Source organism: Apaloderma vittatum, unplaced genomic scaffold, assembly GCF_000703405.1.
Source record: "Apaloderma vittatum isolate BGI_N311 unplaced genomic scaffold, ASM70340v1 scaffold18327, whole genome shotgun sequence".
Classification (NCBI taxonomy): domain Eukaryota; kingdom Metazoa; phylum Chordata; class Aves; order Trogoniformes; family Trogonidae; genus Apaloderma; species Apaloderma vittatum.
Window position 1 is genome coordinate 14562 of NW_009728021.1, and position 11859 is coordinate 26420.

General features: G+C 37.8%; 1 protein-coding gene across 1 annotated transcript in view; it reads right to left on the reverse strand.

The window, feature by feature from the left end:
* The window catches only part of MSH4 (mutS homolog 4), a gene marked incomplete at both ends in the record, with an annotated part of 25490 nt that extends 13640 nt beyond the window's left edge, over window positions 1–11850 (reverse strand). The window contains 7 exons of the mRNA XM_009873933.1: window positions 1092–1159; window positions 1953–2125; window positions 4476–4649; window positions 5280–5395; window positions 6449–6559; window positions 10067–10230; window positions 11686–11850. Coding sequence (XP_009872235.1) covers window positions 1092–1159; window positions 1953–2125; window positions 4476–4649; window positions 5280–5395; window positions 6449–6559; window positions 10067–10230; window positions 11686–11850 — 971 coding nt within the window. The remainder of the gene's footprint in view (window positions 1–1091; window positions 1160–1952; window positions 2126–4475; window positions 4650–5279; window positions 5396–6448; window positions 6560–10066; window positions 10231–11685) is intronic.
* Window positions 11851–11859: the final 9 nt, after the last annotated feature.

Genomic DNA, 11859 nt, shown 5'->3' on the forward strand with positions numbered 1-11859 from the left:
AGCAGATGAAGTTGCTTAAAGCTGTCTTTCAACAGCTATGCTGTTGTAAGCACTTAAAGCTTTATTGTCTAGTTACGTTTTTATGAAGAAATGTTTTTATCCGCATTTCATTTTGGTCTTTCTTGCAAGATGTGTGATTTAAAGCAGCAAATAAGAGTAAGGCACCCTCTTAATGTGCAAGACAGGACAGGACCCTGGGAAAACTTAAGATAAATCAATTCTCCAATGCATTACTTATTCCTTGCATTCAAACATTAAGAGGGAAGCATGTGTCAAGTTGAGAACAAAGCAGAGAAGGGACTTCCAGACACTTTTCCTAAGATAGGTGTCTTTGTAGGCTCGAGATGTAAGGTTGTCTGCTTCCAAGAGCAGTGTCTCCATTAGTACCACAGATGCTATGCAAGCTGACATACTGTTGTTAGCTGGTTGTGGTTCAATGGAAACACTTAACTCTTGCATGAAAAAGTTGCACTCAGCTCACAAAACACGTCTTGGAAATGAACTGGTAAGTCCTATTTCCTGCATTGTATGTTTACACCTGACTTCATCACTGAATACAGGTTTATCTGTATTCAGATACAGATACCTTTTTCAAAATATATTTTTGCAGGCAATGAAGACTAATTTCTCTTGAATTGCATTACATGAAAACTAAGAAACTATTTCATTTCTAGTAACAAAGACGCTTCAATTTCTTTAAGTTATCAAAAACTCCAAAAATAGAGAGTAAATTTCTGTTACACACTTTTTACTTTTATGCTGATGTGAAGAAAATTCTTCTCTCTTATCCTAGTACTGCCAAACAGGATGTACACTTACAAAGAATAAAGATGGGAAGTGATGAAAAAGTAAACATTTTTGGAATTCAGTTTGCATAAATTAAGATGAATGTGATATTCAAGCACACCCGGATTTTTCTAACACTCTGCTGCAAAATAAGATACACTCTCTATCTACAATAATATTATTCCATGTCCTTTTTAAGATGCAGTCTTTTCCTTACTGTATCGTGTATATTTATGGATATCACCTTTATATATTGCATGGTATAGCCAGACAACTAATCATCTAAAATGTATTTTGAAACATACTGTGTCCTGCTTTGGGATTTGTACCAAAACTGAAAGTAGCTGTTCTGTATCCAGGAATTTTGAGATAACTGTAAAACAAAAGTAAACAGAGCAGAAATTCAAGTGAAATTGTAACAAAATCTACTTTTTTAAGGTGTACACATCTGCATAGTGACATTCATGCTAATCTTTTTCTTTCATTCTTTCTTCAGAAATTATTTACCAGGAGGGGGGAAAAAAAAACCAACCAGGTTAAAAAATAGCTGCTATCTAAATTATTTTGTCATAAGTATACTTACTATACCTAAGCATGCAGTGATTACTGTCCAGATGGACATATATAAATTCTGCAATATTTTCTTTTTGTTAGACTGAATCATAGCTCTCTTCTGAAAAAGATTAAGATTACATGATCCAACATCAGGTGGACTCATAGTCTGGTATTGTACTAACATTAGACTACATTTTAAGAAGAAATGGAAAAAAATATGCATACACAAGAAGTATTACGCCAGCAATGCCTTTATTTGTTTGTAATGTACACATTGTATACATACGTATACCCGTATACTTGCAACAGTGTGTACCTAGCCATACCGCTAGAAAGACAAACAATTCAAGCAAATTCAAAAAAAGCTATTAGCTCACTGACTTCTAGCCTCTTTATTGCAGAAATTCACTTCTCTTAGGAAGATACTTGACAATAGTATTACCATCATAATAAACGTTACTCAAAAACATTAAGTGTCCACTACCTGTCACCTAACAAATCATAAAAAACATACTTTGCAAATATATTGAGTCACGCGGTATACTTTCACGGATCAGAAAAAAAAAAATGTTTAAAAAGAAACCTAATATTATGCATTAAAAAATAACTACCTGCTTGAAGACCAAAAAAGAGCTCCTCATCCTGGAGTAATTCCTGAATACAGTCCAGTCTCGTGTTAATTGTTTCAGCATCAACTAGTGGCTCCAGAATGTTGGATCTAAGTTTTCGACTTCCACCTGGAGTTTTCGTGTAATTTAGGACACCAAAAAGCGTGTGACCATTCCTTTGAAAACAAAACAGATACGAAGAATACACTTACAAAAAAAGAGACAGTAAATGTCAAGTGACATTTTCAGGTTGAGTATCCTAGAACTTCAAGACATACTTTTTAGGATGCTTAGGATCCTCCTATTTGTCATGTATATTACATGAACTACAGCAGTTTAGGAAGTCAGGTAATTTAAAGTAATTTAATATAATATTAACCTTCATTATACCATTTTTGAAAGTACAGAAACGCATTTGTATTCAGTATCTGCCTCCTTTTTCGTAGTAGTATTCTGTTCCTACTGCAGTTGTGCGGTTCACATTTTTGCTCTCGATTGAACAAATTAAAACCAAATTAACCCTACGAAAGGAGACAAACTATAATCTCAGATTGAATATTAATGAAGACATTTTCACTAAAATAAATTTCTGAAAATGGTTTAAAATATTTAGAAGTCCAAGAGAGAAAGAAGCTTAATTTTATTTTTTTATAGAACTGACAGTCAATATAGGAGCCAAACAACATGTTTATAAATATTATTTTCACGTTTGTGTCTTGTACATGTTACACATCCTAGGGTCTCACACTTAAGGGTTGATTGTCCTCTTTAAAATAAACAACCTATAATGTTTACATCTAGGATATACCTAAAGTTTTAGAAATCAGAAAAATTCTACGCTATTGGCTTGAAAGAAAGCCAGTGAAAATACTGGATATTCCATATTGATGGAAAACAGAACTCGAATAGGAAGAAATCTGATACAAACATCCAAAGCAAACAGCACAAAGGTAGACAGGTAGTACAGAAACTCCTGAGATACCACTGTATAAAACAACAAAGCAATAGTCAAGGGAATTTAAAAAGTGGGCAACTCAAAACCAGTTTTATTACGGACATGTTTACCACGAAGTGCAACTGATAAGACAACACTCAAGGAGAACTCTGCATTTGAGGCAGTCCCCACCCCACCCACCTCTAAGTGACTGAGGGCTCATTTCCCTGTACAGGATGTGATAAGGGCCAAGACCCTCCAGAACGAATACGGGCACAAGAACTTGATTCAGGCATTTCTGGTGTGTGCCTGTACTATTCACTTTTACCTGCTAATATCCCATACAAAGCTATCTACCCGTGCTTTAGGGGCAAGATCCGTGTAATGGAAATAGCTGTGTGTGGCCTGATTCAAACTTGTCACTGGGTTAGAAATAATTCTGCAGCAATAACACTTAAAAAAAAATAGAATCTTGAAGCAATTTATTGTTGCTCTGCTCCTCCCATGACCTCCTTCGTCTCAAAACCACCTGTGGAATTAGGAGTGGCTTTCGGAGAAATGTTGCTCTGAGGGTACCAATTTTAGGGTGTCCGCCTTCTGCGCTTACATACACAGCAACAGAGCAAAGACGAACTGGCGGCAGACTGTGACAAATGAACTAGTCACCTCCCACTTAAGAACAGATCTGTGTACTCTGTGATCCTCACAAAAAAACTTAAAGAAAAAAAAAAAAAGAGCCGTGGCAGAAGGGTAAGGTGAACCGATGCAGCCAAAGCTGCCCCTGCCCACAGCAGGGAGGTTGGAACTACATGATACTTAATGGTCTCCTCCAATTCAAGCCATTCTATGACCCTGTGACATCTCTCCAAGCAGAAAGCTCTTACAAGTAATGCTTGGGGAGTGAGGAAATTTCAGGCTCCCCTTTTTACATCCAGGTGATGAATGGACTTCTGAACAGAAGTGGATCTCGGAATCTGGCACGCAGCAAAGCACGTGTTCAAGTCTCTCTCCTTCTAAACAGAAACACAAGAGTTGAGAGGGCAAGCCTGGCACCTGCCTCTGCCTACAGGGCACGTAACTCCTTTGGAAGGAAATGCTCCAAGCGCTGTCTCACTGTGGAGAATGACCACACAACTGAGCACCACACTGCACGGGACCGTCACTAGAGAAATTCCTTCATTTGCCACTATTTGTTAGAACTAAAGGAAAACAAAGCATCCTTTCCAGCTTGGAGTGTTTATCTTGTGAAAAATGAAAAAAAAAAAAAAATAGACATTTTACTTTAACATAAGCAACTTGTGGAAATGTTGCATTAACATAATTTATAAGTTTGAAAAAAATACGGACATCAATGTAAAGATGACTATGTATCATCTCTTCCCACAAGTCACTTGTAAAATTTCCTATGCTAGAAATTTTGTGCTGAATTATAATGTATTTCTCTGTCCAAATATTTTTTTAAAGTTCTGAATGGTACATTAAGTTCTGTCATAGAGAAATAAATATAATGGTCAGCTCCAACACAAAAATTAAGGAAACTTGGTGAAATACAACTTTACAAAAGTGTAATTTGTAAACTTAAATACTCTTACCGAGAATCTCTGTTATTAATTACTAGTTCAAGATTTTGTGCTGATGAAGAATCTATCATAGCTGTTTTCTCACTCCCCTGGAAACGCACCTTGAGTGATTTAGGAGCATAAACTGAATTTTGAATAAATTCAACATATTTTAACAAAGCTGCAGCAGCTGCAAGACAGTAATACCTTGGAAAGAAACAACCTTTAATGAATGTTGAGTAGTGCTATTTAAATACCACAAAATCAAGTGGTGCACTACAGAAATCACATTCATACTTTGCTTGACAACTACTAGGACTGATAGCACTGAAAAAGCCGGATATTTAAAGTATGTGCTAACCCATACATAGTGCACATATATGCACATAAAACAAATGTCCAGGAATGTTTTGAGTCTCCCTTTACACTCAACCTCCCACGCTATACAGCTGGTGCTGTGAACATACGTATTTCAGTAGTTACACCACTTGAAGTGAAGACCCAGGTCACCAAGAATCATTACTAAAAATTGCTGGTACAAGGAAAACACTTGCACAGGTCAGAAAGAAAGGCAACCATAGCTATTAAGCTGCATCTTTAAGGAAAGAATGAAAAGGAGAAAGTGGAAAGCTGTGAAAACTCACAAAAAAATAATCTGTAATGGGCTTGCTATTTAAGTTTCTAGATATATCAGAACACTGGAAGGCAAACTAAAAGAACAGTTCTGCTATCATTTTCTAACTTCAACAATAAGCCACAGACTTGTGCACTAAATACACAAAAAAGCTGTTAAAAACTCATCTGGACACAATATGCTTTTTCCTTATTTAAACATACTTTGATTGAACCTCCATGAAAACGGTGCTGAATTCAGATGCACACAATTGTTCTATGTATTCCAAACCCTTTGTTTCATTGAAGTATTTTCTTTGGACAGTTGTAAAAGTCACATTCTGTGAAGATAGAGGGAAAACCAAATAGCTTTTAAAAGTGACAGAATTCTTCATCAGACTTCTCCATGTTTCTAATGATATGTGCTTCCAAGAAAATCTATCAACTGGTTCAGCAATCTCTCTTAGTAGAAGCATTCATGCCAGCTTATTAGCACAAGCCGGCCACACTACTGTCACTCATCTTTCCTTCTCTCTGGCAGCAAGTACATATAAACAGGCCCATACTACTGTTCTGAGGAATCAACACAGGCTTCTTCTTGGTTACTGCTTTGCCTCTCAAGAACTAGGTACTCCAGATTTTGAATTTAATCTGGATTTGGTTAAAACTGACGACTTCTCAGCAAGAGTTATTTTCATGCTGGCATCAACATTTACAATCGAACTCTAGTTTTCCCTTACTGTGGTTTAAGCCTAAGAGATTGTTATCAAGCCTCCAATGGTACAAACGGAATAAGTAGATGCAGGTCAATGTACCTGCATGTGGGTGACGCCCAAGTGATTTAGCAAGAAAAACAGGAGAGGTCAGGAGGTAGAAGAGGGCTCATGAAGAAGCCACCAGCAGTGCAGACGTGGAAGCAATACAAATAATAGCTACTACAGTTTTTAAAAAATTCTGAAGCTTTAGTATTCATAAATTATATATACTAGTTCACCTCACCCTCCTTTACACTCCCAGTGCTCTTTTTCCTATTCTGTGATATATCAGCCCCATCTATGTATCAGACTGAGGGAGCAAAGAGGAAGCAAAAGAAAATGCTTGATTTTTTCACCTCAGCATCTTTCCCAGGTTCAGTACTGCTCAAATTACTTCAATGCCACAAATTCAAAACTTATTCAATACTTATCCCTGCAATAATCACAACAAGAACTAGCAACACTGAAGCTGCATTTAGATTACTCTTTACCATGCTAAAACGAGGCCCAAAAATCACAGAAAACACAAAATGTGGCTACATTTAAGGATTTAGAAGTTGTGTACAACTCCCAAATCAGCAATTGTATGAAAGCGATCAACAAGAACTCTAAAATAAGGAACAAAGTTCAAAAGCTTACTTTGAAATGTTCCGTTATCAGACTGAACAATTTTGTTGTGTTTCCTGCATCGCAAGCAGTGTTTGACATTATTATTTCTAGTGGTGTTAAAATCTTGAGTTTAGTAATAACCTGAACAAACAAACAAACAAAATTAATAAAATCCACATACAGCTGAAGACATTTTTACATGATAATGAACCGACAATAAAAAAATTACAGAATCCCTGTATTTTAAGATCACAGTTCCAGTCTTGTAAATACAGACCTAATTTTTCTGCTTCCTTCTACACTACTGAGTTCAAATTCACCTGTATCTACAGATACATACATATACATGAAATTAAATAAAGAAAGATGTATCTATCCCGTTATTTAAACACAGAAGCATGCTTGTCATCAAAGCAAGAGATAAATATCCAAAAATCTATTCCATGGCTACGATGGGAAAAGGACTTATTTTCAACAAAAGGCAGCTGCCTAGGCTTGTGGCTGGAATGTTAATGGTGCAGTTAAGGGCGCTCTGGAAGATCAAGAAACCAAACAGGTCCAAGTAACAATCTTTTGACTGATACTTGTTTCAGACTTTGTTCTAACCTCCTCTCACAACATTTATGTCATTCTCACCTTTCACGATATGACTCAAAATGTGTGTGTTTCAACATTTTGCTTTGATCATGTTACACACAGCTGCTGTAGAGATTCAAATTACACTACATGCTTTTCTATTTGTTTACTGTATAAAAAAGAACAAACATGTATTTATATTCATTGATAGAATCACCCACAAAATCTCAAGGGAGAAACACAAAAAAATCCAGACTATATTTTAAATGCTTAGGTGCTCATATGTGAAAGAAGAGACAGATAACAGCGGAAAAGTGAAAAAACATAAAAAAATTACACTAATCATCTAAGGGGTTCAGGGAGTGGAATGCAAAGCTGTCCCTGCCCATCATATCTGGTAATCAGCAAGAAGCTTTTTTCAGAGGCATCACAGTTAAAGCAAACTCTGAGGAACTTAAAAAAAAAACACAAGAAAGCTCTACTGAGTTAATTTACAGAATATTAAAAAAATAAAAGGGTGCAGCAGAAAACACAGTAAGCTCGATATCAATTGCTAGCAACGCACTGACAGTGACACTGCAGGCACACACCTGATCAGGAGGCAGATGCTGCTGCTAAAGGCATTACAGATTAAGGTAAGAACCTAGGCCGCACAGCGCATTTGGGAACAAGGAGTTGTATACTAGTGGAGCTCCTTCTTTTGTTTTTTTTCTAAATTTTCAGACTGGATGGTCAATCCAGTACCAAGTGTGCCCACAGAATGGAGAACAGAGTGCAAAATTAGGAAGATAGGTGTACAAATAAAAATGCCACCTTTTAGAATGGCGAAAGAGGAAAACACAGAACAATGTGGCCATGGCCTGGCAGGAGGTTACGGAAGATGCAAACTTCCCAAGCTACAAGCCTGAGTGACAGAGAAATCAGTCATGCTACCAGAATTTAAAGTCCAAGTATGAAAGACTTAAGAGAACTAATTGTATTTTACTGTTAATTCAAGACAAAAATGAAAGTAAAAGGGCAGGGGAGGAGTTTGGGCAGCTACAATACTTAGCTAGATACATTTCATGGGACAATAGTACAGTTCTTAAGCCTAACACAGAACAGGTGAGGCTTGGGACTATAAATGCAGCTACTGCTTACTAAAAAGAGAGCCTTTCACTTTTAGAGCTGAAATCTTAATGAAAGCATTAGAATTCATAAATATTTCCATAAAACATTTCCAATTCATAAACATTTCCTTGCAGAATTCTAGACCTACCATTCTTTTAATTCTATGTGACTTTTTTTTTCTAGATACAAGGAAATAATTTTTTCAACTTTCAAACCTTTAACGGAACTGTTATTTAGGTTGCCACATCATCATCCGAATGTCTACATTTTCTCATGCATCCCCATTTTCAAGGTGCGCATCTCATTTTGATTTTTAGTACTGCATTATTGTGGAAGGATTCCTGTAGCTGTCAAGTTGGGTACATGTTTATGTGTGTTAAGACCAGGATAAGCTTGCAAAGCACTAATAATCAAAAAATAATATTATACAACACATATTAATAGAAAATAGATTTGAGAGCTCTTTGTATTCCAAGTCATATCTGCTTATTCTCCTAATTAAATTAAGGTGTTACTTCTTTGAATATTGTAAAGATGCTACAAGCTGCGTTATTTTTAGCATGTGTTACGTACAACAAAACCATTAAATAAGATGTTCTACAAATGCTGGTGTTGCACAAAGCAGAGATTACTCTCCAGATTAGTGTACGCTATGCTGGCAGGCAGAACCCTGGGCTGTAAAATGAGTGATTTTTGTTTTGAACTGAGAAGGAGTATTTCATAGAATCATAGAATGGCTTAGGTTGGAAGGGACCTTAGAGATCATTTAATCCAACCTCCCCGTCATGGGCAGGGACGCCTCTCAACTAGATCAGGCAACACATGGGGACCAAATGGGGATCGAACCCGTGACCTTGGTGTTATCAGCACCACGCTCTAACTGACTGAGCTAACTGGCCCCCTAAACTGAAGGTGAATTAGCAGAGGATAGTTTTGACCCATCGACCTCTGGGTTATGGGCCCAGCACGCTCCTGCTGCGCCACTCTACTCAAAGATTATTTTTCTGAATGACGAACCTCAGCTGGGATAGCCTGTCAGGCTCAGCAAGGGTGGCTCACATAGGTGTGGGGGCGTGTGTCTTGATTTGGTCTGGACTCGACCCGGCTGTGCACCTGGCATTAACCCCTGTAGCCCTTCTCTGCAGCCATCTGTTTCTTCAGCTGAAATGTGCTTAGCTGGTCACTTTTCCAGCATCTTTATCATTCCACTATGGTTTTTGGTATCATGAAAGAGTAGCAAAGTAAGGTCATAAATACATTACTTGGGGACAGTCTTTCTGCTAGACTGTAAGGACAGTGCTGTAGAGACATAAACTGCAGAATCTTTGAACAGACACAAGGAGGCAAACTAATTAATAATATTAAACGAGCCAAGCTGTGCAAAATGTGAAATGTTTGGTTTTAGCATTAAACCTGGCGGTTTTGTGTTGCTTGTTTTTTTTCCTCCTGGTTTGGTTCACTATGGGCTTGCACCTATTTCATTTAGCAGTGGTGGGAGAGGCTTAACACTGTGGTTGGTTCCATTATTCCCCCAGCCTTTGTGCGATCATTTAAAGCCAGCCCCACAGTTACCCTACACCCCCCACCCAAATACGTGCATTTATACTCTCAAGAGTTGCTTTGCCTGATGAAAAATATTTGCAAGTTCTACTGCCACGTATTGGTGAATGCTCTTCAAATCAAAGCATCCCACTCCTACATAGTTCAAATACACTACTTTTTTCCAGAAATGCTGTTTTTCTTTTGCAAAACATTGTTTCCTCTTTATATAAAATCTGAGGCACAGTAAAGAAAACAGCAGTCCTTTTAACATGCACTTTTTCTGGAACTTGTACTTTCACTTTTGAGCAGTTATTTCTACAAACTAAAAATTTACCTTCCCGTTAGTCATAAGGTTTTTTAAGAAATACAGTCACAGTAACTAGCCTGTAGGGGATACAGCAACTAATTAGGCAACAGTACCTTGGCATAAGTTGTATTGTCTGCAAATTGTGATAATATCACCTCAGGATTTTTCAAGTCAATACTGGCCATTCCTACTTCCCCTCTGGCAAGGCCTCTTCCTTCTACTACAGCTACAATAACCGATGCAACAGAATGAGCAGAAACTGCAGATGAGGATGTAGCTGTAAAACAGTTGCACACGTTCAGTTATGAGCCACTACTTTACATTCACAGAATGATACTTTGTCGTTCCAACTGAAATATGTGTTTATATTCCCATATCCATGGAAAGCCCTTTCGGTTTACCATATGTAGTTACAAATTAAGAATCCTGGTTGTTGTAACTCTTTTCTTGCCATACCACACACATGAGGCACACTTTCCCAAGTATGAACATCATACTCTTACATCAAAAGACTGACTGGATGCATTCATTTAAGATTGTCACGATTTAGCACGTCAAAATACAGTCTGAGAGTCATCTGTAATTAAAAAAAAGATGCAACTGGCTACCACCAGAGAGAAATCTTTGACGCTGCACACAACTGAGTCTGAACCTTCATTTATTCTACCTATGTTCTGTAGGCCACAAGACACCAGTGACAGAATTCACAGGAAGTTCCACCTGAGGCCTGCTGAAAATTTAATCGTTATTCTGAATCTTCTACTCTGAACAACTCCTGGCCCATTAGCAGCAGCTGATCACACTATTAACTCTTTTAAAAGTAACTAAAAGGCAAAAATGGTAAATATTTTAGATTACGTATGGTAACTACATGAATTTTATTTGGAAGATGATTATTCAACTTGTCACGCTAAAAAATAAACACAGTAACCAACCAATGTTCTTCAGCAGGTGATATTCTGGATACGCTGTCTTCAATACAGATCAATGAAAGACTGATCAGGGAATGCCACATACAACACAGGAAGCGTAACAAATACGTAGATGCAGACACACAAATGTAGAATCAGAATCACTTACACTGGAAAAGATCTAAGTGGATCATAGAGTCCAACAGTTTATTCAGCACTGCCAAGTCTGCCAGAGCTATATGGCTTTTAAATCCAGGGACGGTGACTCCACCACTTCCCTGGGCCGCCTGCATCAGTGCCTGACAACCCCTCTGGTAAAGAAATTTTTCCTCATACACAATCTAACCCTCCCCTAGTGCAACTTGAGGCCACTTCCCCTTGTCCTTCTTGTCTTTCTTGCATCAAGAAACTTGAGCATGACACCATGATGTGTGATGTGGAACGCATTACAAGCCTAAAAAGAAATCCTCATTAGAGATCTGCACAAATTTGGACTCTTCGGTCACCACGCAAACGAACGTGTCTGCAAAAATCACTCCATTCTGGAAAACTGAAAGAAGTCTGATTTCTAATCACATTGATAATCCATACACGAACGTAAAGTGGCGAGATGTTGCAAAAATATCTACTCAGGATCTAAACTAATATTTCCCCTATTGGTGCCTCTTTCATGGGCAGGCATCCTCTGTATTACAAAACACAGCATGTTTTGCGGTTTTAGTATATTTCAGTACCTTACTGTATCACATTAAAAAAATAACAATGGTAAACAAAATAACGCTAGAAATGTACGCACGTCCTTTTAGAGTTCATAATCTTACCTGAATACCCGATAAGAGGGGTACAGCTTCTGCAGACAGATCTCCCGGCAGAGAGGGGTGTTCTGCCTGCGCACGCGCTGCTCAGGCCTTGCCCAGGCGAAGAGCTCGTGAGGTTCACTGTGCTAGTATTTTCTGCACATGAACTTCTGTCCCCAAAATATGATTCTGGGGGGG